At 30.9% G+C, this 27196-nt stretch overlaps 4 protein-coding genes across 5 annotated transcripts; 2 read left to right on the top strand and 2 right to left on the bottom strand.

Moving 5' to 3' along the window:
- Positions 1-978: 978 nt before the first annotated feature.
- On the top strand, positions 979-6846 carry LOC125068783 (gamma-interferon-inducible lysosomal thiol reductase-like). Its single transcript, XM_047678093.1, has 5 exons — positions 979-1142; positions 3645-3776; positions 4786-4959; positions 5718-5858; positions 6697-6846. The coding sequence occupies exons 1-5, from the start codon at positions 1068-1070 to the stop codon at positions 6844-6846; spliced, it is 672 nt and encodes a 223-aa protein (XP_047534049.1). The 5' UTR covers positions 979-1067.
- Positions 6847-7341: 495 nt separating this feature from the next.
- Positions 7342-12961, bottom strand: LOC125068688 (CLIP domain-containing serine protease 14D-like). Its single transcript, XM_047677964.1, has 9 exons — positions 12800-12961; positions 11506-11558; positions 11243-11334; positions 10963-11147; positions 10443-10551; positions 10179-10360; positions 8900-9000; positions 8231-8413; positions 7342-7452 (listed from the first exon to the last, which is right to left on the bottom strand). The coding sequence occupies exons 1-9, from the start codon at positions 12864-12866 to the stop codon at positions 7342-7344; spliced, it is 1083 nt and encodes a 360-aa protein (XP_047533920.1). The 5' UTR covers positions 12867-12961.
- A 2134-nt stretch (positions 12962-15095) lies between these two features.
- LOC125068686 lies at positions 15096-22891 on the top strand. Of its 2 annotated transcripts, none has more exons than XM_047677962.1 (18): positions 15096-15422; positions 16036-16146; positions 16231-16361; positions 16837-17104; positions 17631-17660; positions 17830-17901; positions 18399-18422; positions 18511-18546; positions 19282-19338; positions 20033-20071; positions 20153-20191; positions 20288-20485; positions 20607-20666; positions 20825-20930; positions 21027-21092; positions 22003-22074; positions 22145-22256; positions 22820-22891. In XM_047677962.1, exons 1-14 carry the CDS (start codon positions 15207-15209, stop codon positions 20876-20878), a joined length of 1335 nt encoding a protein of 444 aa, XP_047533918.1. In that variant the 5' UTR covers positions 15096-15206; the 3' UTR covers positions 20879-20930; positions 21027-21092; positions 22003-22074; positions 22145-22256; positions 22820-22891. The 2 variants fall into 2 exon arrangements, with proteins under 2 accessions (XP_047533918.1, XP_047533919.1); XM_047677963.1 differs by having other exon boundaries at positions 20825-20942.
- Positions 22892-23349: 458 nt separating this feature from the next.
- On the bottom strand, positions 23350-27072 carry LOC125068985. The gene is made up of 6 exons (XM_047678391.1): positions 26896-27072; positions 26302-26481; positions 25760-25891; positions 25066-25248; positions 24282-24424; positions 23350-23620 (listed from the first exon to the last, which is right to left on the bottom strand). Exons 1-6 carry the CDS (start codon positions 27070-27072, stop codon positions 23350-23352), a joined length of 1086 nt encoding a protein of 361 aa, XP_047534347.1.
- Between the last annotated feature and the right edge of the window lie 124 nt (positions 27073-27196).

The following is a 27196-nucleotide window of genomic DNA, read 5'->3' as shown; positions in this document are numbered from 1 at the left end:
AAAGGAAACGTTTTAAATAGTATATATAGTATAGTTATATATAGTATATAGTATAGTTTTAAAAAAGTAATTTGTCTCATTATAAAAACTATTTTTAAATGCCAATGACATGTCATTAAGAAATGTTTACGTAATTCACCCGTGACAACAATATGCATACAAAAAATAGATGGAAATAATTTATTTTTTTATAGTAATAGGTTTGGTTTCGTTTATAATATACCTTATACAGCCGTATTGGATTTTAATCATATCTATTGCGTTTATTTATGCGTTGTACACTCAAATTGGAATGATTTTTTGAAATTTATCATTTTTACAAGTAAGTGTTCCTTTAAACATTTTTACAAGTAAGTGAGTATCCTGTAAACTGTCGAAATATTGTAAAAGGTTATTCAATTTACAATAAAACATTTCGGTAGCTTGTAAATTATGAAATATCTAACTGAAGTTCGCTTTGATAGATTATAATATATTTAACACATTATTGTGGCTTAACTTGTAAGCAGTTTATTATGGTACATAATCATTTGACCGTTTACAATTTCGTGAGATAAATTATATCTTACAGTATTTACAATTTTAAGGTGATAGTACAGATTTTAATTTTATATACTCATATTTATATTGAAACATACGTATTATGTAATATTATAACCTGCTTCCAAACGAAAGTATCTGCTTTAACGTATTTAATTAACTGAATGATTTATGTAAATTTCGAAGATGTGACGCAAGGTTACGTATTTATCTTTTTGTCGTCAAATAAAAAATAGTTTGAATGCATTTTATATTATCTGACAACTTCATTATAATACTATAATAAATATTATAGTGTATGTAATTTTTATTGCAATTGTTTACATTTACATTAACTCTAATATATAGTGATGTATGATCAGACGGAGTCACCATCTGCGTTCGCGCAACAACTAGCAAAGTAATTGAACCATTCACACGTGTTTGCACAATTGAATATATATAATTTTAGTACGCCGCGTTGTAACTTATGTTTAATAAATATATTTTTTTGTGATTAGCGACATTTTAATTTTTTTGATTTAAACATGGTGCACCTAAAATTACAGTTTTTAATTGTACTAATTATTTTGGAGAATTTTACTTTTGCGGGACCACAAAAGGTAAGTCTACATTTTATTGTTATATACTTATGTCTTAATGATGAAAATGCATTGAATTTTTTTTCTTGTAAGTTTATTTATAAATTTATTCGTTGTATGATATTGTAAAAATTATTATTAATTTTCGACACGCAGTTAATTCTACCTTTAAAATAGAATCACGACTTACTAATACGGTTAAACAAATAACACCTCTGTGATATTTTTAAGGAGAGTAGTGTTCGCTCAGTGATATTTGATTCAACCAGAATCATTATTGATTTTTTTCAGATTTTTTTTTACTTTTATTAATCGGTTTACAAGCTAAGCACTAAGACGTTGTGTATACATAAAATATATTTTATATATAAAAATATGTATCGTAAGAACGATTGTCAGTAATTATCCGCACGGGTACTTATAATAATCGCCGTGACGGAGCCACTAGAGTGAAAATGAATACGTTTATCCAAATTAACCATGAAGGTTTGCAATTTGAAACATACTAAATTTTAAGTTACGGTGAATTAACTCCATGACCATAACAAGTGTTGGGTGTCTTTACTATATGAAGGATTTCTACTCTGACAAAAGCAAGGTTGCTACCAAAAGGTTTTACAACCAAATCTCTATGTATATAAATGAATCCACGTTTGCCTTGGTCACGCCATAACTTAGAAATGATATTACCGATTTCTTTCATCATTTTTATTATTATGGAAAGAAAAATTAAGAAAAATGCATAGAAAATTGAAATTTTCAGAAATCTTAAGAGCATTTGCCGTATTAGTTTACACGAGTTTGTTAATTGGGACTGTGAGTCAAATATTTCTGTGTGACTGTAACCAAAAAATACTATACATAAGTTTATTATTAGAAGCTATTAAGAAATCATTAATACGTTTTTTTTATTATTATTATTTATTCCAGTTCGGATTAAATATTTATAGCTAAGACAGGATAACACTTATATGTCTAGAATAATTTATAATAATTTAATCTGTGTTCATTTCATAAGTAAAAAAAAAATCCTAAATAAAAAAATAAAGTTTGTTCGATCCTACAATGACTAAGTAAATTAAAGTAATATAAAAATAAATTTTCTATTAATACTATGTATAATTCTGTAAAATAAAGGAAGACTTCTTCTACGTATATTCAACATATAAATAATATATTAAAATATCTGTACCCATACAGAGTAAAATAAATTGCCCCGAACGGAATTAAAACACGAGGCTTCTTTATCTTAACTAAATCATCGTCACCCTGATGTTCATTTTGATTAGGATGATGATGATTTAGTGAGACAAAGAAGCTGTCTGTTGTCTTAACTAAATATGTAATATATATAACTCAATGCCGAAATATATCGTGCAGTCCCGCAGGCGAGGTCGACATATGTATAAAGTAGAGCAGTAAAAGTTGTCCTGGCAACCACTAATAACGTTTATTGGCCAGAAACACCACGTGCATATGTCACCGAGAAATTGTAAGAACCGTTAGTTCATAATATATACATAGACAGCTTGTAAATCTGAACGGGGACAATATATACTCATGTTATAAATGCGAAAGTAACTCTGTCTATCTGTTGCTCTATCACGGCCGAACTACTAAAACGAAATTTAGATATTTAAATATAAATAAATATAAATATTGGACAAAATCACATACGTTACTCTCATCCAATTGTAAGTAGTTATGGAAAATCAGAAGTAACGACGGTACCACATACACTCAGACCCAAGACAACATAGAAAACGAATGAACTTTTTCTACGTCGAATCGCACCCGGGACCTCCGAGTGCTGTACCCATGAAAACCGGTGTACACACTACTCGACCGTGCAGGTCATCGAATGATGTAATTTTATATGAAGCAAGAACTACAAGGAAATACAAACTTTTTATGACTAATACCGGGCGACATCGAGTATACGACAAAACGCACACATAGTGTGTGCATTATCGACGGTTTTTAATCTTAAAGATTAGGTCAGTATGTTAATTATTAAATAGAAATCCGATCCGTTATATAAATATTCAAAACATCAGCACTACTTAAAAATAATTTCAAAAGCTAACGGTTCTTACAAGTATCCGGTAACATATAATATATAAAACATATATAGTAATGGGAAACTGAAAATTTTATCTTGTTGAATCACATACAACAACTTTCAATTAATAAACATCCCATTTCGTATCATCATGTTAAATATATACAGCTTATCACACACGTGATTGTATTATATCTATAATAATAAACAAAAAAATTATTAAATACATATTATTGAAAAATATCTTAAAATCGAAATGTAAAATTTATAATAATAATAAAAATAATGATGTCACCAGTGAAAGTTATTTTATTTTAATAATATAATAATGGATATCAGTCATATAAACATTATCAGTATCTTTTATTATCGTAATAATTTCTAGAATGCCATAAAATCTTTAAACTTATGGGTTTAATTCATTAACTCGTAGTCCTAAATAAGAGCATTTTATTTTTCAGATTCATTTATCAGTTTACTACGAGAGCAAGTGTCCTGACAGTAAATTGTTCATTTTAAAGCAATTACTGCCAGCCTTTCATCTGCTGCATGATTATTTGAAGTTAAGCTTAATTCCGTTTGGAAAAGCGAGGGTAATAAAACATTTCATCATTTCTATTTAATATTTTAATTAAAATATGTAATTACGCTATACTGATGTCAAACATCTCTGGCAGTAAATATAAATTAAAACTAAAAGTGTTAAATAAAATAAATATATGTATATCCTAAAGCTTTTTTACATAGTTAGTTTAGTTATGTATCCTAAATATAAATAAATCACGATTGTTTATAATTTTTATTTAATAACGAACATATGGTGATATATAAGGAATATAATATTAAGTTAAGTTATTATTTAATAAATATTACAATAATCATAGTAAGGTTTCGTAAAATCAGTCTTTATTATTTTCATAGATATTTTATTTTATTTTCTTTAGGACAACCAACAGAAGAACTGGCTATGTGCTATTTCTTTTATTACGGTAATTCATGTGAGGGACGTTTAAATAGAATTTTGATAAAAGTTCCGGATAGTCAATATTATTGTTAAATAAATTATATAAAAAATTCATTGACAATATTTTTCGTTTATTCTCCAGACTTTGTATATTGAACAGATTGCATCTTTCATTATAAGACTTTCAATTTATCCTAAATCTATATTATAGTTGACGAAGAAACTTTTTTTGTAAATTCTCGACTCTATTAATATGCAATTTTTGACACGGTGACCAAATTAAGCAACAATATTCTAATCTACTACGCACGATATAATTAAAGAGGTTCAAGAAAGTCTCACTCCTTTTCAAGTTTTTGGAGCATCTTAGAACAAGTCCTAGTGATTTGTTTGCTAAATCAAGAGCTTTATCTATACGCAGTTTGAAATTCAATTTATTATCCAATGTGATGCCTAAGTCACGAATCCTATCAACTTCCTTTAATTCTATATATTTTAGATAATATTTGGATAATATAATTTTCTTTTTACGAGTAAATTTTATGTGATAACATTTATTAAATAAACCTAAGCTGAAATAATAGCCATTAAATAAGCTACAATTCACTATTATATTATCCTAATATGAAACATTTCAGAGCATTAACTACGGGGATGGAGGGTTCGAATGTCAGCACGGTTCAGCGGAATGTTTAGGCAACATAGTACAAGACTGCAGCTTGCATCAGATGAAAGGACAAAGCGATAAAAAGAAATTGGCATATGTCGTATGCGAAATGCATACCGAAGCTGCTTCACAGGGTAGATTCGATGTACGTTTAAAATCTATCTGATATTTCATAAACTAAATTATACATTTAGATTGTTTTTACATAATGTCACTTGAATGGATTCTGTACTTCGTGGTGATTATGTAGTGGAATGTGTATTTGTAAATTATTTTTTAGCGAAACGAGCTGGTAACTGTACGTTATGTAATAGTGTGAGTAATTATTTCTTGACAGTCATAGAAAATAGATTGACGTGAGATTTTGGACGCTTGCCTTCATATTTTTTTTTTATAATTTATAGAAACTCTACAATTGTATTTGAAAAGATATGATTGTGTGTAAAATAAATTATGTGAATCTTAGCTTGATGTTTGTACGTAACGTGTATTAATTGCAATTTCAATTAAAAGAAATATATATGTATATATATATATATATATATATATATATATATATATATATATATATATATATATATATATTACTTGAGATTTTCAAGCAAGCTTAAATCCACAATTAAGGAAGCAAATGCTAGAGTATTCTTAGGGTATTAAAAGTTATCATATCAATATATATCAAACATTAATTAACTGATACATATTTTATAATATTTTAGTTACGCTTCGGATTCAAATAAAAAATTGTTAAAAAAATGTAACATATAACTTTTTAATAAAAAATAAATATTATTCGTTTTCGATAGATTCTAAATCGACACGGTTTTATTTATGCGTGACATAACTTATATATTATGTTTTAATTAATTTTACTTATTAATAAGTTCTTTATTGTTCTTTCAGTGCGTAGAAAGATCAAATCTTTCGACTGAACATGTCGAGAAGTGTGTGACGTCAGGTGAAGGAACAATATTGCAGCTCGAATCTGAATACCACACTGGTTTAGTAAATCCCAAGTTTGTTCCGACCGTGACAATTAATGGAGTAAGTAAAAATTATGTACTACAAGTCCTAATATCAAATAGTAATACACAACAGTAACAAATGTACCTACATTACCCGTTATAAGATTTTTTAATTTGTTTATATTGACTGGATAGAATAATCTGTATGACATTGTTAAGCAATGCACGAAGTCCTGGGGAAATATTTTAATATTTTGTACCCAATTAGTACCCAATACAAGCAGTCTCAGTAACCGATATTAGAAAAAAATATGTATTTTTTCATATTTATAATATTTACTCACTTTTATGCGCTTTAGTTCATACTGCGCCACCAATCTTGGGACCTAAGATTTTACGTCCCTTGTCCCTGTAGTTACATTGGCTCACTCGTCTTTCAAAACCGGATCAGAACAATATAAGACGTGTCACTATTCAACTTCGCGCGATAATTTTCTACTTACTGCTTCGATCCCTTGATTCTTAGCGTGATACGAGTCAATAAACTTACAATCAAAGTCAAAGTTAAAAATCTCTATTCAATATAGAAGTGCTTACACTTGCTTATTGATAGTCAAAAATCTACCACCGGTTCGGAATTTAGCACCTCGACCTGAGAAGAACCGGCGGAAGAAACTCAGCGGGATATATATATATATATTTTAATAAATGGGTTACCTACCTAAAACAATAAGATTATTTCAAATCGGACCGGCAGCAACTGAGACTCAAACTGAGACATTCAAACAATCCAATAAACTGTTCATATTTATGTTATAGTATTGATTAATACATTGTTAGCGATAATAAATAGACTAGCTAGAAATGGATGGTCGACTAAAACCTCTTTTAAATTAATAAATTTGTGTCTTTTCCAGGAATTCAACCAAGAGATTCAGGACTACGCACAAGTAGACCTTATCGGCACTCTCTGCTCCCTACTCATTGATTCTCAACCATGCGGGCGATATTACAACTATATCGCTTTGAATAACCTTATGAATACAAGTCCTAGAAATACACATTGATATAAATCTCAGATGATAATAATATAAGTTCTTTAATTTATTAAACATTTTTATTTTTGCTAATATTATAAAGAGGTAAAATTTGTTTGTTTGTATGAAGAATCTCCGTAAATAATGACCCAATTAAAAAAAAAAATTAACTAGTAGATAAGTAGCTAAATTGTTTCTGAGTCCTAATGGGTGTAATTTAAATTTATATGATATCATTATCTTTATTAATAAACTGCAATCGCGCGAAACCAGGTGAGTCGCTAGTTTGTAAATATTAAAAAAATGCATTATACTGACTGACTTCTATATTATATATAGTTCAATTTTATGAAATATAGTAATAGACTATTTATGAAAAACTGTTGATATTATTTATCAAGTAAATATTAGATGAAATTTGAATATCTTAATTGAGGAAATTAAATAAAAATGCTCATTCGTTCCTTTTTATTTATTTGATTTAATTACACTGGCAATATATTTTTAAAATATGTAGGTATAGACTCAAGATGGCAGATTATCCACTATCCAGTTGTAATAATGAGCTATGTTAGTGTACACGCTGGGTACTCCCTCGCTCCCGCAGTTTTCTGAACCAAATGACACTATGCCGACCTGAAATCAGAAAGACATCACTTATTTTTCTTTTTTTTTTAGTTTATGATAAAGGTAGGCCGACGGGCAAACTGGCAGAGGCACTAGGCCCGGAAAACAGCAATACTAAGTGTTTGGTGGTAGAATATTGGTACCTACTCGCAGTTCTGCTTGCTCAAAGGTGTACCACCAAGCATAAATGGTGAAAATTGAAAATGAATTATATAAACAATGCTTATCTATCTTTCCATAATTTTGAATTGTTGTCCCATATAATCATAGCTTTGTATGATGATCATATTGTGCAGTTAAAATTTAATCCGTTGTCGTAAAAAAAAATCGGTAGTCGGTTTTAAGGACCTTATTATTTTCAGTAAGCCTTTTTTATTTATTTTATTTATTTAATGAAAATGAAATTACATTTGGAAAAACATGCCTCTAGCAGTGCAATAATGTTGTATTTATTATCATTAATAGTTGATATCGTGAGGAAACGTACATGTGTCTAATTTCAATGAAATCTGCCACACGCGTATCCACCAACCCGCATTAGAGAAGCGTGGTGGAATAAACTACAAACCGTTTCCTCTAAAGGGAGAATAGTCCTTAGCCCAGTAGCGGGGCATAAATAGGCGGATAATTTACTTTATAAAAAATATTTATCATAGTTTGAGCCTAATATTTTATTATATTAGGCTCAAACTATATAAATAATTAATTAAAAGTTAACAAAAATACATATAAATACAATTACAGCTGGATGTAAGATTTGTATTATATATGAATATTTTTTACATACTTGAAAATTTTGACCATCTCTTTTTAGTAACAGAGGCGCTCCACCAAACCCTGAACAAGCGTCTTTCCCTTCTTCTCCTCCTGCACATAGCTGGCCTTCGTGAATGGGGACCGATTCACCAAAAATACGCTCACATGTCTCTAAAGATACGAGAGGTACATCCAACTGTTGTTGGCGTCCAATCTAAAACAGACACAAAAATAGGGTTAATAAATATTAACAAATTGTATTTATTCAAAGATTAACTTTTCTTTGTACTAAATTGATTACTCTTTACATATCTATTATAAAATTGTCACCATACATACATTATATAAAAAACATTAACTAATAATTTTTAGATAAAGAGGCAGAATAGGTAGAAATTAAACTGTTTGATCTTTTATATAAACAAAAAATAAAAATACAATAAAAAATAATTAATATAAATAAAAAATAATTTTAGATATTATTGAACCATCGAGAAAAACTGAAACTTAATATTTTGTTATATAACTTTATTTAAATTTCCGTATGAATTAATGTTATGTTATCGTAGAAAAGTAACGCCGAACCGTAATATTAAAAAGTAAATAATACATAATTAACTGTTATAGTATATGTATATATATACTATATAGCAAAAATCGAATTCAAAGCTATAAAACCACTAAATTAGACAAATCGTACCAAATTGTTTTGTCCTGACAGTTTTCCCCAGCCGACCAGCGAAGCGCGTTCGTTGATCACTATTTCCGGCTTATCATTCAAACAGATCGGTGCGGCTGTCACTGAAATAAAAGCACAACAAATTAGTGTCAAGATTTGTTATCAGCTGACATAATAAGTTAACCTTGTACAAGGACAAACCTGAAATCATGCACCGCTATACTTACATATACTATACAATGTAATTTTCAATTATTTTTTTATTTTAGTGTGTACATCGGTTTTCATGTTCGATTCCCGACTGAGTCGATGTAGAAAAAGTTAATTAATTTTCTATATTGTCTTGGGTCTGGGTGTTTGTGGTACCGTCCTTACTTCTGATTTTCCATAACACAAGTGCTTTAGCTACTTACATTGGGATGAGAGAGTAATGTATGTGATGTTGTCCAATATTTATAACATTTATTATTTATTTATTTATATATATTTTGAGCCGAGATGACCCAGTGGTTAGAACGCGTGCATCTTAACCGATGATTTCGGGTTCAAACCCAGGCAGGCACCACTGAAATTTCATGTGCTTAATTTGTGTTTATAATTCATCTCGTGCTCGGCGGTGAAGGAAAACATCGTGAGGAAACCTGCATGTGTCTAATTTCAACGAAATTCAGTCACATGTGTATTCCGCCAACCCGCATTGGAGCAGCGTGGTGGAAAATGCTCCAAACCTTCTCCTCAAAGGGAGAGGAGGCCTTTATCCCAGCAGTGGGACATTTACGGGCTGCTTATGTTTATGTATTTATATATATTTTTAACATTATAAATTTAATAAGTGTCACATGATGCGAATTGAAAACGATCTTCATATGTACACTCAGTCCTAATCGTAGATTCTAAGATTTTGTTCATTTATGCGTTCTTTCAAACATATTATGTAGACATGTACTTTAAAATTTCTAGGACAGATGGACAAAATTGTAAAGTGCGAATGAGTTTTTTGGGAGAATTTAATTTTTTATACTTTTAATTGTGTGTAATATTTATATGATATTATATTTTATATAAGCACGGTAGTATGCGCAAGCGATCCCCTGTCCTACAATGAAAGATGGAGTTTCGCAATTTTTTAGTTGTTAGTTTGATACTCATCCAGGAGTCCTATATTCTCACCCTCCCACTTAGCAGTGGGGAAACGAATTTTTCTGTATTGACATAGAAGAAATTCAATTCAAGTCCGATTTTATTCATGTTTTTTCAGAGGTCTTTAAAATTATACGGAATTAAATAATTATTAACTTACCAGAGTATTTGATCTCGTCTTTCAGTATTATCATGGCAATATCATGTCTGAATATCTTTTGCTCGTATCCGGGATGAACAGAGACACTCTCTACCTTAATCGCCTGAGTTGCTGGAGCGCAGAAGTATTCGTTACAATCAGGACTTTTGCTTATATCCCATTCGCCAATGACAACGGTTGACCTTTTTGAAAATTAAAATAATGAATTAAGGAAACAGTTGAATACTCTAATTGTTGATTATGTTCGAAGTAGAATATTCTTACAGCTTATATCCTTCAGGCTTGGCTAAAGCGCAATGTGCAGCAGTTAGAACAACGCGTTTAGCTATAATAGAGCCGCTGCAAGCGAATCGTACATTGCCAGTGTCTTTATCTGAAAATTAAATAACGATTAGGTACATGATAAAATGATCTCCCCGTGCTATGTAAATAATAATTTATAACAAATTGTTACTTACAACTTTTATACAACAATAAAATACATTACAAAAAAGTTCCACAATATGTAGATTTTAAGAGGAAATTAGTTAATGTTACTACAATATTTCAATGTTAGATATTGATACTGGATCGATTTCATAAACGGTGGCCAATCTTAACGGAGACAAACCGATATAGTATAGCGCACGAGTGCACTATATCCACGGAAATCAGTTACAACCAAAGACATTTCAGACCAACAATTTCTGGCTCCTTTTTTTTTCTTGTCAGAAAGCCCAATCACTTTTGATCGGCAAAAATCGGAGGTTTGAAGCCAGGACCGATCTTTGCAGCAACTACTTACTTGTAAATCCAATTCTAGCAACCCAAGGATGAGCACCGATTCCACTCTCTACGCCATTGACCATACTCTTGCCGCATTCGCGCGTGCCCGGCGCGTAAACATGCGCGCAATCACAGGACGGGCAACACACGTAGTCTTCGTTATTCATATTACCGCAGGTCAAGGAATTGAGCCGGTGAAAGTATCTTATGAAATATAAAATATTATTGTAGGATGCTCGATATATTATACTACTAATAATTTAATTTTTTGTGACGAATCCAATCTATAACTAATTTACCTGTCCGAAGAAAAACATGAAAAGTCCAAGAGGTCTTCTAATAACGGACATGCGCTAATTGGTACACAGGACATATTGACCGGACATCGACTCTGTAATGACAATAAAATGAAAATATTAGTGAATTATTCCTAAACTTAAACAATTACTTTGATTTCATTTTACTCTATTAAAACTAAAATAAAAGCGACAAACTATATATTATACTTATGCTTCATATATTTACTTGTAAGTTGTAAATATTAAAAAAAAAATCAACTTACGTGTGACAAAGTATTTTCGGCGCGTGGGTTCATGTCAATGCTCAGAGATACAGCTGCAAAATTAAAATAAGTTGTAGGTAGTTATACAAAATTTCTATATATGTGAAAAATACTTAAAAGTGTTGAATAGTAAGAGTATCAAATCCTCATCGTTTACACTTTAAACCAAAATAATTATATAACCCAAAAGAATTTTCTAAATTTGAAAGGCGAATAAAGCAACAGGTACACCAAATTATTTTTAAATATAAAATGTCACCTGTAGACGAACAACAGAAATGGCGAAATGAAATCTTTATGAGATCTATCAGCACCTGGCGTAAAGATATATCCTAGGCGCAACATTTTTTTTAGATTTGTGAATTGAAAATCATTTGGGGTCGGCGTAGCATGTCTTCTTCTTCCATACTTCTCTGTCGGACGTCATCATCAAACATTCTTTCTAATCATATCGTCTTTCACACAATCCATTCATCGTTTCTTGGGTCGTCCCCTACCTCTATATCCATCCACATCCATTCTCAAACCCTTTCTCACAACATGGTCCTCCTTCATCCGCATAACATGCCCCTACCAAGATTTGTGAATTGAAAGAAGAATAAAAAAAAACATTTTATAGTGCCTATTTAGAATAATTGAGCGCTCATAGAACATCCTAACTTTATAAACATTTAACTATATAAAGAATTGATTTATAATAATGAACTTAATGTCAAAATAAGATCGCCCATCAATATTGCATGTGTGATTATGGTTGTAATTTCATATAACCCTGAAATCGAACACAATAGAAATTATAAAATCGAGGTTGCCATAACGATTATGTGTGGTTGATGCACATTATTATTGATATAACGATGCAAAGAGCTGTTATATATTAAACTCTTGGAAATTATTAGTAGAGTCACTAGACAGATTTGCTTACATTCAAAGAGATTAAGATCTTAAAATTTTAATTATATATGCGTATGCAATACATATTATTATTATTTTAATTGTAAACAAAAGTTATCTTCGTCGAAAAGCTTTACATTAAAATATTAATAAACACGATTAAAATACTATTGTGTGAGGTATTTGAGAATCTTCAAAGTGAATATTTACCGGTTTATCAAAACCAGGTAGAGTTAATTATTATTGTAAAACTAAAATTAAATATTTCAACTTCAATTTATGGTTACTACGATTTTAACAAATACAATAATACCAATTCAAATAATACTACAATACATATTACGTACGTATATAAAAATAAATAGTATATTAACTTAAATAATTGTCATTTTTAACTTACTTCCAAATTGCGCGTTAACTGTTAACTTAAAAATAAACACAAAAAATAATACAGGATGCACAGTCATTTTCACTAATTTAATCACAGTTCATAAGTTCATAGTTTAAATATTAATCACAGTTTTTAAATTTTTGGAATTTTTGTTACAAAATATATAATTTTAAGAGGCAATTAATAATATGTTTGTCATTGTAGACCGATAGCATGATCACAACAGAAATGACACGGTACAAAGCCTCCGTTTCGACCTACGTGATGCAGGTTTGGTAAACAATTTGAGACGTTAAAAATTAAACATTATATCAAACTTACTAATATTTTGGATATCATTGAATGAAATATAATACATAATAAATACATCATTTTAATTAGATAACCTTTACAAAAAAAAATATCAAATAGATATACATACACATTTATTCTTTATAAATTTATAATACTCTTAAACAAACGACACTACTATACTATACTATTTTTTATTAATAATATTTATTCTCTTATTGCTTTGTATGTTATATTAAAAGGCTGTATCTAAATTTTGTTACTGTAAATATATACATTAAAATCTTGTAAACATAAACTAATACAATCGTTACAAATCGTTTGCGATCTCTGAACTGTGAATCACCGCTATACACTGCTTTAGATTTATTAAGCGAATATTAACCATCATTTAGTATCATCGTGTACAACAATTTATATCGCTTTTTTAAATCGAATCTAATAAACATAATATAATTCGAAAAAGTTTTTATTTCGTGTAAAATATTGACCGCCATTCATGATTTTATCGTATTTAAAACGAGTTGTAACATGCGGTTTTATCCGCTTTTTTTACACTATACGTGCCTTTTTCCTTATTTCTGAATTATTTTTTGACGTACGTACTACTTCTCCGCTTCTTAGGGCATCATGAAGTTATAATTATAACTGACAACTTTAATAAACGGAATAACTTAGAATGCAAAAAGGACTACTCATTATTTAACACTAAATTACCAAGATTACCGTATTTCATTAAAACTATCCAGCTGTATAGTAAAAATCAATATACATAAGTAAATTTCAATTAAGGACTTTCTATTTTCAGACTGTCATTCGAATAGTTAACCTTAAAAAGATAGAACTATTGCCTACCAATGAAACAATACGGCCTATGATTTACACATAATAACTTAATTCGGTTTGACCGACAGATATTTCATTATTTAAGTAAAAATGTAAAACATAAAACAAAAACAATTATTGGTCTTTTTGTGTTGACTGTCCAGTATTTTTTTTTTTATCCAAGAATACAGTTTGAAATATTACAAAATGTTTAAACTTTAATAAATAGTTTTCAATAAATGTTTTTCTGTAAAACGACTGACGGCAATGCCATATTCATTAACTTACATAATAATATTTCGTTGTCCATAACTTTGTATTTCAAGAAGGAATACTATCAAAATATTAATTGTAACGTAAATTCACAGAATTGTAAAGAATTATATTCTTTAATTTAAAATAAAAATATAATCAGTAATTCATCTTTATAATATATATACAATTTTGTTACTGTAATTTGCACTTCATAACGCCTATTAATTTGATAATGTATTTTAATTCACACCGAAATTGTAGTTTCATAAAAAAGACACGGAATTCAACACGACGATCGGAGCGTAGCCGCTAATCTTGAGTGAAAATCAGTTTTTTTTTTGTTACTCCATTGTTAAAGTCGGTTTTTGCACGACCCGATGTCATTCACACTGGGTCACTGGACACTGAACCAGGTGTACTTCTACTGTTCATTTTAAATTAAAATATATCATAAGAACGAAAGCATCAAAAAATATATTTTAACACGCTCAATTAATTGTACAAACAACTTGTTTAATTCAAGAAGATTTTATGTTATTATAAAATATATTACATTTGAACTATTACTACAACTATAAATCGAAATTGTTTACAATGGGGTCACTTTTTCAATTTTCACGCATCCTTAAATATTTAAGTTCATAAGCCTCAATTTTCTATTCAAAGAGCAAACATAATTAACGCGCTTGACACAAATTACTTCCTAATCCGATAAAAATACCCAAATCATTCAAATCACAAAATATCACATGAATTTTTTTTCTATGGCTTAATTCTATCATTATTTTGTATTCAATCTGAATTCTGACTGATAAAGAAGATCGTATGACTATAATTATGAAAAAATAAATAAATTTAAAACTGTTTTTGGCAGGCGTTGTCTACGAAAACAAAACAATGACTGATTGGTGATAAATTCAAATTCATATTAAAAATTTCAAGAGCTATGGCGTAGAAAATCAAAATCAATCAAAATCTTCGATCAATTGCTAATAACATGCCGAACTAAAAATTTAACCAGTTGTACTAATAATAATCATACACGATGCTTCTCTTGAACGAGTATAATATACAACAATACGACAACATAAACCATATATCCCCAATGAAACTGGCAAGGAGTGCATCAGACCAGAATGTATTCTTCACTTATGTATGCCTGATTAATGAAGTAAAACCATCATTAAGTGGAAATAATAATGATAAGAATTCAATGGACCGAGGACAAGGGAGATCGTTACATGTTATGAACTCTGACGAAGTTAGTATATTATATTCCAATGGCAGGAGGATTACGTTTACATATTCCCTGCCACATACCATTTGCTCTGCTATAACGTAATAGCGCATAAGCTACAAACAGTTCTTGATTAATAAATAGACTTAATACTATTTAGTTTAAATTTACTTCCAAAGTTCTGATAACAACTTCGTCGTCACACAAAACGCAATTTTTTATGAATCCATAATTAATAACATACATTAGTTTAGATCTCGGCCAATGATGTTAGTTAAAGTCAAGGTCAAAGTTGCTTATTTCTTTTTGCTCCTCCTGCCATTGAAATCAACTACAGTGCAGTTTATTTTACATCATCACCACGGTTGTTTCATATAATAATTGGCTTGGCTTTGTTCTACTTAGATGGTCGGCACATTAATAGATTTTGGCAAACTTTTACAGCCAAGTACCTTGGAAATGTTTTTACAATTTTTTCACCAGTGCATGTGAGTTGCAATAGGATGGCTCTGTTCTTCTCTAGTTGAAGAACATTCTAAAGGGACAGTTAGTGTTGGGAATTTATGATACATTAGCAAGGGAACTAAGATTTCAACTTATTGTTGTTGTTTCTTCTTCTCTTCTCTAATCTTCCCAGATTGTTCAAGATCATTCAATAAAAGTAGAGAGAACAAAAGCCCTCTATGAACTTGTTGAAACAAATCCACACAAAACTATCTCTGAACTCGAAATAGAGAGAAAAATTGACGTGAGTAAGATGATTAATCTATTTAAAATATGTTAACAAAATCAATTTGTATTAGAAATATGGAATTTTTAATAAATATTTTAGGCGAGTTATTGTGAGGACGACAGTGATCTTTCTGATAGTGAAGAATATAATCAATACGTAAACCCAAAAAAACTAAAATTGACAAAAATGAAATGGTTGTCTGAAGGAAGAGAAGGTTCTATAGATTCCAGGTAAAATATAATATAACTAGTAGATACTTGTTATTTATTTTTCGGTGTTCAGATTCGCTGTCCTTCCAGAAAATTGAATGCCTTAACAGGCGCTATCATAAGACGTAAACGAAGAGGATTTCAACATCGTTGAAACTAAAATAGGTAAGAAATATTTGAAAAAGGATTCAAGATACTATTGTTGCCCAGTGTTTTATTTGATTTCTTAATGTAGTTAAAAAATATATTATTTTAAAATTAAATATATAAAAAGTAATCTTAATTTAAACATTTATTATTACTTCCTTTGAATGTTCAATTATTGTTTTTACGAAATTAATACTCCATGAAAATTGTGAGAAACATGCAGAAAACTTATATTTGTATATAATTTTAATTGACTATTAAAGGCCCTACTCCGGTATTTAACTTTATACATAATATAAACACAAGTACATGGATTGAAAAATTTATCAAGATTGTAATATTGTTTCAGTTCACAATCTTTGACAACAAGTAGTTCAGCTAACTCAACTTGTAGCCGAGAGTCGGATGACGGAATAAATCATCGTCACAGTTTCGGAGAAAAGTGTTTATCAACAATTCTCAAATTAGACCGAGAACACAATATGTTCGGACTATCGAATATAACGATAGTTGGAAAGAAGACATCTAAAAAAATACGCAAGGAAGACGTTAAGCCGGCGTTTCCTCAGACAGCTATAATACAGATATGCTGCGCAAAGGGCTGCTGTAGGAACAAGGCTCGTAATTGAACTTTACTAATATATCAGGCTTATTTATTATTTTAAGAGAGGCGTAACAGTAAAGTTTAACGTGGCACGTCGCCAAGCTGCTAGTTAATATTCCAGATATTAACTTTTACTTACTCCGTCGCAGGTCATGGTCATGAGATCATGAGGTCAATGACCATGAGATCTATGTTAGTCTCTTATGTCAGTAATCGCACAAGCTTACTATTACAATTAGAACAGTAGCTCTTAATTGGTAGGTAGACGGGCAAATGGACCACGTGATGGTTAGTGGTCACCACCGCCCATTGACATTAGCACTGTAAGAACCTACAAATACAAGCTTGCACAAAGCCTGCATCAAGTAATGTTTATTATTATTGAATTACCAATACACAAAACATTAAAGATTAAGTAATAAGTAATGATACTGATTCAGATGAGACATTAAAAAAATATAAAAGAAGCAACGTGTCAGACATTGACCGATTTTTAAACGAGTACTATATATAATTACTTTGAAAATATTTGTTTACAGAGTAACACTGATCTACCCGCTTCTTTAAAGGTAAGCTATATTCAATAATAATAGCCTACAAACATGTCACAAAACTTGTCCTCTTACGTGTGTTTCCCCGAAATTACGTCCCTGAAATTATTCCTGGTTGATAATTTGGGTAGCATAATTAATTCCGAACACTAGTATGATATAATTTTAAGACAAAGGCATATTCCAGTGTGGCGGATGTCGCAGTTGCTGTTTCGACCCATATTGCCCAGTTTGTGTGGGACCTTGCGACCCGCCTTGTGTATGTATCGATATAATAAGTTAAAAATCATTAATCAACAATCCATTCCATCAAATTAGTGATAATAAAAATAATGCATTCAAATATATGCTATTTCATTAACTGAAGAGCTATTTTGTAAGAACAAACTCGAAACTTATTGCAGAACACGATCATGAAGTCTCAAAACGGTAATGAAATACTAATGCGACATCGAGTTCATTAATTATAAAGTTTAAAAGTATCACCATAAGTTGATTTTTGACATTTCATGAATGAGATACGAAGTGAACTCTTACAGAATAGTTCCTACTGATGATTCAGTTTCACTTTGGAAATTTATCGAGGAGTACTTCGTAATGTATCGCAAAGATTGCCCTTTATCATATACCGACGTGATTTCTGAGAATTATCTAACTGACCTAATTAATAATAATAAAATTAATTTGGGAATAAGATAAATTTGGGAATAAGATATTCCATTAATATGAGGAAATAACAGTTGTTTTCATTTGCAGGTTGATCCCCCCTGCCCGTCACTTGTAAGATAATCTTATGATATTAAAATTAAATGCTTGAAAGTAAATATCTCTATGTAAATTTTGTAATAAAAAAAAAAATACTTTTCAGTGTAGTCAATGTCCAAGAGGAAAATGCAGTTGTAAGGTAACTGTACTTGTTTCAAGTTTACTACAAGCCATATTTCAACAAATTCGGTTCAGTAATTTTGCCGTCTTAGAGCAACACACTATATATTTCTGGTTAGGAATGGTTAATATTGACCATTTTTTACATCGCCAATGCGCCACTAACCTTGGGAAATATGATGTCTTGTTGTGCTGTTCCAGTTCGTGTGCCAGTTGCATTACAGGCATGAGGACCATAACATTTGCAGCGTTTAGACAAATAAAGTCTTATGTCCAAAAGTGTGCACTTATTATCAGGAGACCTATTGCGAATCTGTTATCATATAATAATAATTAATAACTAATCAAAATTATATTCTAATCGTTTCAAGTTTACTACAAGCCATATTTCAACAAATTCGGTTCAGTAATTTTGCCGTCTAAGAGCAACACACTATATATTTCTGGTTAGGAATGGTTAATATTGACCATTTTTTACATCGCCAATGCGCCACTAACCTTGGGAAATATGATGTCTTGTTGTGCTGTTCCAGTTCGTGTGCCAGTTGCATTACAGGCATGAGGACCATAACATTTGCAGCGTTTAGACAAATAAAGTCTCTATGTCCAAAAGTGTGCACTTATTATCAGGAGACCTATTGCGAATCTGTTATCCTATAATAATAATTAATAACTAATCAAAATTATATTCTAATCGTGAGTAGTATGCATAAAAAATTAAAAGCACTTTCATACCTACTTTCTTACTTTTCAGTCACTATGTCACACTTCCAAGTGTAGGCTCGATTGCAACAACTGTTATGGCTTGAAGGTAAAATATCCATATTTATAATACACCACTATATCCTTGCAGACTTTGCTGTGCCTGTTTATATACCAAATGACATATCGACCTATTGAAATGATGCAGCGCCATCTAGCGACTAAATAATATAAAACAACAAACATGTGCAAACTTCCACTGTAATCTGTTTAAGGCGGTCGACGTCTATTAATTTTAAGCAGATAATTATAACATACATTTATATTTACATATATAATTATGAATTCATTATATTACTCTTTTTTTATCCTACTAAAACCTCATTCATGAGTATCAAACATACACTATCGTCGTCGCATGTCGTGTCAGCGAGACTAATTGTTCAATTAAATAATAAATTATGGAACAGATTTCGGTGGTATAATTTTGTAATTGCTGCGCTTGGATTCCATCTTTCCATTCCGCTTTGACATGTCCTTCTTACACACAATGGTCTCACGGGAGGCTAGCGCCTTGTTGGTATAGTGGTAAATTCACACGCTGGAAGCTTACTCTAAGTGGAGCATTGGCGACAAGATTGCTTGCAGGAAGATCTCGTGTCACCTAGCGGATCAGCCTTCCACTTAATCACGCCTTCAGCGCGTGCAGTTACCACTAGACGAACGAGGCAGTTACCTTATGAATAGCAATATCTTCGTTTATTTGTTTCTCCTATTTTTATTCATTTTATTCTGAATTTCAGGTATCATTTAAAAGGAAACCTAAGTTCGAGCCATCCCCTGTAAGTTATTTTTGTTACTTTGAACATATATTAATAAATAGTTCTAACTATTAATATATCTTTACTTTTTTATTATTTTAGCTGGAGCTAACGCCTCGATCTAGTTGCATTTTGCAAAAGGTAATTTCTTTAAACATATTGTAAATATTTGTGTTATATGAATTGTTAAGTAAACCACATACTTACATCACAAAAACTATTTTGTTAAATTTTCAGCCAATGGCCGCTAGGTCTTGTCACCATTTCCCCCAATGTCTTCCTCCCTCTTCCTGCTTTCCTTACCTGATGCCGTGCTACTGGCCAGCACGAGCTGGAGCCCCTTGTAACCACCCATCGCGATGTTTCCATAACCCACCATGTAGAGCGCCAAGGAAGAGAAAGTATCCAATTCCGCCCGAAGAACGATGTCCTTCTGTAAGTATCTTGCTTAATAAGAAATAATTGTGAACAATTGTATCAATATCAATAAAACTGTATTGAACCTGTTCATTAATTTTCTTTTTCATAATTTATTATGTTTATGATATGCTCGTAGACTGGTAAATGCAACGATGAATCGAAGAACACTAAATGTGAGAACCAATTTTGTCCTGGGGTGAGTTTAAACAATTAATCAATTTTAATATCGTTTATCCGTTCCTTAGAAATAAAAAAAATGTTAAATATTCTACACTTAAAATAAGCCATTTTTTGTATTTTTAATTATAGAATGTTATGATTTTGACAATTATTATAATAACTTTATGTTTCCAGAATAATCCATCCATGAAAACGGCAATTGAGAGTAGATTTGGGGGGAAAAAGTGAAAATATAATGGATAAAACGCCAAAAGACCAGCACTCTTGTTCATGTTTGGGGGTACGTATCCAGGTTGTTTACAATATACATACTTTCGTCCGTTATTATAATATACTATATATTGTTCTACATTATACTGATATATATTTGTTACAGACAGTTGAAATAGTTTCCTTGAAAACTATTTATGGTAATACGAAGACAAACAAACAGTTACCCAAGGTTTATTCATTTTACAATTCTTAAATTCATCTTTCTTATATTTATATATTATATTCTTATATATATTTATAAATATTAAAATTAATATTTATTTCTCTTGGTCACGCCATAAGTTTAAAACGACTGTTCCAATTTAATTCATCTTCTTTTGAAGTTTTTCTATAACTTTGTATATAGTATAACTTAAGAACGTTTAAACCGTATTAGCAGTTTACACGGGCTATAAAAATGTGTAGAATAGTCGTGCTAAGCTGGGGCGAGTAGCTAGTATATCCATATTAATAAAAACAGATATTCCAAAGCTAGGGAAAGGTTTTTTCTGATTACTAAGCTTTTTCAATTGTGGAAGCAAATGTGTTTTCTGTTAATGTATCATCAGTTCGCACCCTTGAAAGAGATAGATATAAATTAAGTATATGTTCCGTTTACTTTCGTTTATGATCCACGTTTCATTTTATATGACGAAGAAGCATGTCCCGGCTTTTTTTTTAAAATATGACGTCAGCATTGCTGACGTCACGAATGTCAGGGTTTGGATTTCTATCCATCCTCGAAGGTGTGAAATTAAACTCAGAAAATATTCTTCTCTGATTTATTCCAAACTGAGAAGGTCCGATCGCTCCGACGGCTCGAACAAGCCTCTTGATACCGGCGAGCGTTCGGCCTTTTATAACAAAAATGGGACCTTATTCACTCAATATAACAACTGTTTATGGACGGTAAAATATTTTAGACTAATTTAACACCTTAAAATTCACTTAATATTATTAATTTAACAATCAAACAGTTTTCAATTATTAAAATAATTAAAATAAATATATTCGGGCACGTGGTTTTGTTACCAACTACCTCATAATAAAATGAAAATTATTCCAGTTGTACTAATAACTACAAAACTTATTCTCCACAGAAAAAGAATAAAATTTCACAATGCGAATGTGACTCACCTACTTGTTCCAACTGTTTCGTAAGAAAGCCTAAGGTATAACATTGAATACTTTGAACAAACAACGCTCATTTCATAATAAGAAGATCAAATAAAACAATTTCAGATCAAAACTTCTAAATCGAGTCAAACTTTACACTTAAACTAAAGACGTGCACGATGTGTGTTAAATTTTTAACGGCAGACATTGAGATAACTTGTATCAAGAGATGCGTAAGGTAAATATTACATTACATACATTAGCAGCCTGTAAATTTCCTCCTGCCTCCTCTCCCTTTGAGGAGAAGGTTTGAAGCATATTCCACCACGCTGCTCCAATGCGGGTTGGTGCAATACACGTGTGGCAGAATTTCGATATTTACGTCACCGCCGAGCTCGAGATGAATTATAAACACAAATTAAGCACATGAAAATTTAGTGGTGCTGCCTGGGTTTGAACCCGAAATCATCGGTTGAGATGCACGCGTTCTAACCCCTGGGCCATCTCGGCTCTAAAATAAAAAGAACTGAAACACAAAAGCCAACTTTATTATCTTTGTGTGCGTGACAATTACGATTACGCTTGAGAATCGCCAAAAGTCATACTTCTTTACTAGCGTCTTACTGCTTTAGTGACCTTAGTGTATTGGTAAAGGTATTTCGGCGTCCAAAATATAGCAATTTCCAATGATATCCATTTACTTAAATCTAGTGAATCTAGGTCATCACAAAAGAGTAGTTAATTTATGGAATGCAAATTTGCACCAAAGCTGCTTTTTTTCAAAGTTCGTTTTAATTACAGGTAACTTAAGCTGCAAACAAATTTTCTTGCCATTGATTGATTTTTTTTCTAAATAAACAGCCGCAGCCACAAGTCGTTTTTATTACAATTATTACAACCCTTTCATATTTATATATAAAACTCACGACTCTGTACAATTATTTTTTTTATTGATGCTTTTCTTGTCTAATGAAATTTATCCCTTTAGATTTACTCACTCACGAAAGCGCGCCATCAACTTTTTTTATATACAAAAAACTTAACAAATACAATATAATTCGTATTTTTTTGTCATGTTAGTCTTCCGACGCACGTTAAAACATAGTGTAAGCGTACTCATATTAATAGACGATAATAAATAATTTGACGTGGAGGGGATTTATTTCTACCATTAAATGTCATTAGAATTGTTTTCACTGTTAAGGTAACAAACAGACTTCACTTCACGGTTATAATATTAGACTGGTTTGAAAATAAATTGCATTAATGAAAGTATTTATAATGGACACAATCATTATCTAATGATTTATTAATTTGATCATATAAATCTTTTATGGTACAAAATCTCTGGACACCATAAATTTCTTAACACATGGCTTATGTGGTTTTCTATAGTGCTTATATTGGTCGATAACCGTATAAGGCGGGGTGCCTTGAGCAATATGGCAGTAATCACTGCAATACATGAAAGGAGCCATATTCGTTTGATAAGGGTTAGGGGGGAAAGGTGCCAAGTCAAACATCTCTCCATGGCCCCAAGAAGCGAGGGAAGATGAAGCAAATGGTAGTTTGTATTTCTTCTTCGTTTCCGATACAAAAACTCTGAGGATGAAAAATATAAAAGCAAAATTAGTATGAGAACATGCAAATCTTATGCCAATAATTATTACTATATTTCAAAGAGACAAATTTGGAGTTTCATATCTAGCAATAATAGAACAAAATAAACATAAATTAACAACGTTCGAAGGTTCTGTAGACAATATAACACACTTTCTAGAAATAATAATGACCTCGATATTCATCTTTACAGCTTGTCCAAATTCAGTGTATGCCGTGGTCTCCTATAATTGAAGGTTGTTTGTTACCCTTATATTGTTTAATTTTAAGAATACGTATTTAGTGTGGAGAATCTTTTGTTGAAGAGTCATCAATTAAATAAATATATTTTAGTTAGGCAAACTTTCCAATAACTTAACTGATGATAAATGGTTACAATCGCACATAGACTAAGAAATATTAACCATCCCTTCATCATCTTCAATGCACCAGGAACCTTCGAGACTAAGATGTTATATACCTTGTGCCCATAGTTACACAGGCTCACTCACCCTACGTTACTTAGTATTGCTGCTTGGCGGTAAATGTTGTGGTGAGTCGTTGGTACCCAGATGTACTTGCTCAATGGACTACCACCAAGTTAATGCCTGCCTTCTATATTTTTAAAAGCGAAAGGCGTAATAATAAGAACAATTACGATTACCCTTTAATATTATTGACAGGATTATGACAAGCTGCCACTTCTTTATATTCCTTCTTCACGTGAATTCTATCATAGACATTTCTGTGTACCTTAGCGGTTAACGGCATCCATATTTCCTTATGTCTAGGACCAAAACCTCGTACCTTCAATTAAGTAAACAATCGAAATTATACTTGTTTGTGTATTATTATCCCACTAAGCCTTTAGCCTGGATTATGTATTAATACACTTAAAATATATTTCTGTGTCATGATGATAGAAGGGTCGATATGAACCCTTACTTAGGATAATTGAAACAATGAACAGATTATGGTTGTTTGATATAAAATATGCCGTTTTTGAGTAATATTTAGTTAGTAATATTATTTAGTAGTAGTTTTAAATGATTTGGCAAATGGCAAAATATGGTTTACATTTCGCTCAAAGAACATTGACCCCATTAGCGCCAGGCCAGACATTGAATATCATAAAGTTATCAGATATGGAGCCTTCTAACAAATAGCCTTTCATCAAATATAGTAAGATACTATTTTAAGAGATCCCATCGATTAGGAATGTTAATATTAACCAATGTCTGCGGTTTCCTGAAAGGAATACATCTTGAGGAAACTTGCAAGTTCCACCACCTGGTACTAATGCGAGACGCATTATAAGAAGGTGGTGGAATAAACTCAAAACATCCTCGAAAGGACAGGAGGCCATATCCAATTAGTGAAACAACATTTATAGGCGGTTACCTATAATAAAATAGGACTTGAATCGTATCTTTAACAATACAAAATACCTTTGGTACATTAAATTCCGAATAAAATGTGATCTGATCTTTAGCAGCGATTCCGTATTGTTCGTCCACAGTGAAAGGTCTGTTACAAGCTCTGTAACTTGTCAAATAAGGATCAAGTAGTCTGCGGAATCCACCATCACTATCTGATATTACAGGAACTTCATTTCGACCAGATGCAACTACCTAAAAATAAAAAAAATAAAACGTTACAATCTCTTTAAGTTTGTTGGTAAAACTATTTACATCTTGTATATAATATTCGTTATTATAATACAGCATTGTGATTCTGCAAGACAACGTATCTCACTTGTGAAATTTTGACAGTGATACATGCCATTTTGATATGTACACATATTCTATTTTTTATAATTATGATAGTCAATGTCACATATCACATTCTGTAATTTCACGCTCCTGTTATGTGGTGAGTTTCGAGTTTATTCTCACAGAATACCTCTATAGGTTACATGTAAATCATTATTGCATATATATGATTACTGAAAAAGTACGACTTCTAAATATCTCACTGCTTATACTCGATAAATTATCATGTAAACCTTGCGAACCGGTATATTTACACTAGATTTAATTTTGTAAAATGAGTACTTGTATGTATTCGGATTTTTTATTTTATGTCTTATAAATGATATACATAAATGTATGTAATGTGTAATCAATGCATAATTGATCTTACGTCAAAAATATATTCAGGATCTGGTGACTTAACATCGATCTCTGGAGGTGCTGTGGGCGGTGCAACGATTCCCCTAAAATTATCTTTCATTTCCGATATCATAATTGGCTGTACTATGTTCTTACTTTGTAACTGAAAACATGCAAAACGGATCGATTGACTTCTAGTATTTTTTTTAGTTTTAACTATAATATAAATATTACACGCACAACACTATACAGACTAGTGCACAAAACTATACAGATGAGTGTCACTTAAAGTGACAAAAACATCATAACTAAAAACACAAAACGTCTGTATAAAAAAAATAAACTTAAATTATTTTTTATGAAAATAAAATTTCCATAAAAAAAGATAAATACTATTTTATTATAACACACTAAACATAAGGCAAAAAGAGCCATCAGTAAAGTCGAGTCGAAAAACAACACAAAATGTTAAATGTAATGTCCAAAATGGATAACAACTCATTAAAGTTTAAAAACAGCATTATGATGTTATATATAAATGAATTATTATTAATTTAACATGCAAGTGAGTACCTTTTTCTCGACGCCGGTCATGAAGATCACTCTGCGACAGTTGATGGCGCAGTCGGATCTTTCCATCGCTTTATTCGGGTTAGGTTTCACACAATATTCACCAGTAGTAGTTTTGTATGATTCTTTTTCTACCACCATGTCTCGTCCAGTCACTCGCTCGGGCAGTGGGTCATCAATTTTCTAAACATGAATATAATAACTCTGATATCTATGTAATTCACAAATACCATCAAGTTATAGGTTTTTTGTCTGACTTTTTTTGTTTGTTTTGTTAATCTCAGATTCCTCACTTATGAAAAAATCTTTAGGCATTAGATAGCCCGTTTATTAGGAAAGGAGAATATATAACATTATAACCCATTGACGCAGAGCAATAACGCGGAATAAACCACATGGAGCAGATAAAATGTATACTTATATAATTCTATAAAAATACGAATTATCTACTTTTTTTTATAAATAGCAATATATTTTTAAATAGGTATGTATAAAAGTTATTTTGATTAAAAATATTTAAAGCTGATGCAATATTTTTATAGAACATATTTTGAATGCGAATCCTTTCTCTAATAAAGGTATTTTACAAAAACTTACGCAATCCAAGCTATGCGGTATTGCTGGTATGTATCGATGTGCTATACTTGTACCCGTTCTGGTTTCATTGTTTGAGTGCCTTAACGGAATGTTATAGTATACATTGCCCCATGTGTTAACATTCTGTATAAGTAGATCATTTAGAACGAGTGGCTTATTGGATTTTATATTAGCCATGATTCAAAATTAATAAATATAAAAGTTTTTTTTCCAAAAATAATAATGATTAAAGTTTTATGACACAAACTGATATGTTGAATTGAAATCTGTCAATATTACCCTTGAAGGTTTTATTGCAGAA

Source organism: Vanessa atalanta, chromosome 14 (genome assembly GCF_905147765.1).
Source record: "Vanessa atalanta chromosome 14, ilVanAtal1.2, whole genome shotgun sequence".
Taxonomy (NCBI): Eukaryota; Metazoa; Arthropoda; class Insecta; order Lepidoptera; family Nymphalidae; genus Vanessa; species Vanessa atalanta.
The sequence above is the reverse complement of the archived record's forward strand: the minus strand, read 5'-3'. Positions and strand labels throughout refer to the sequence as shown.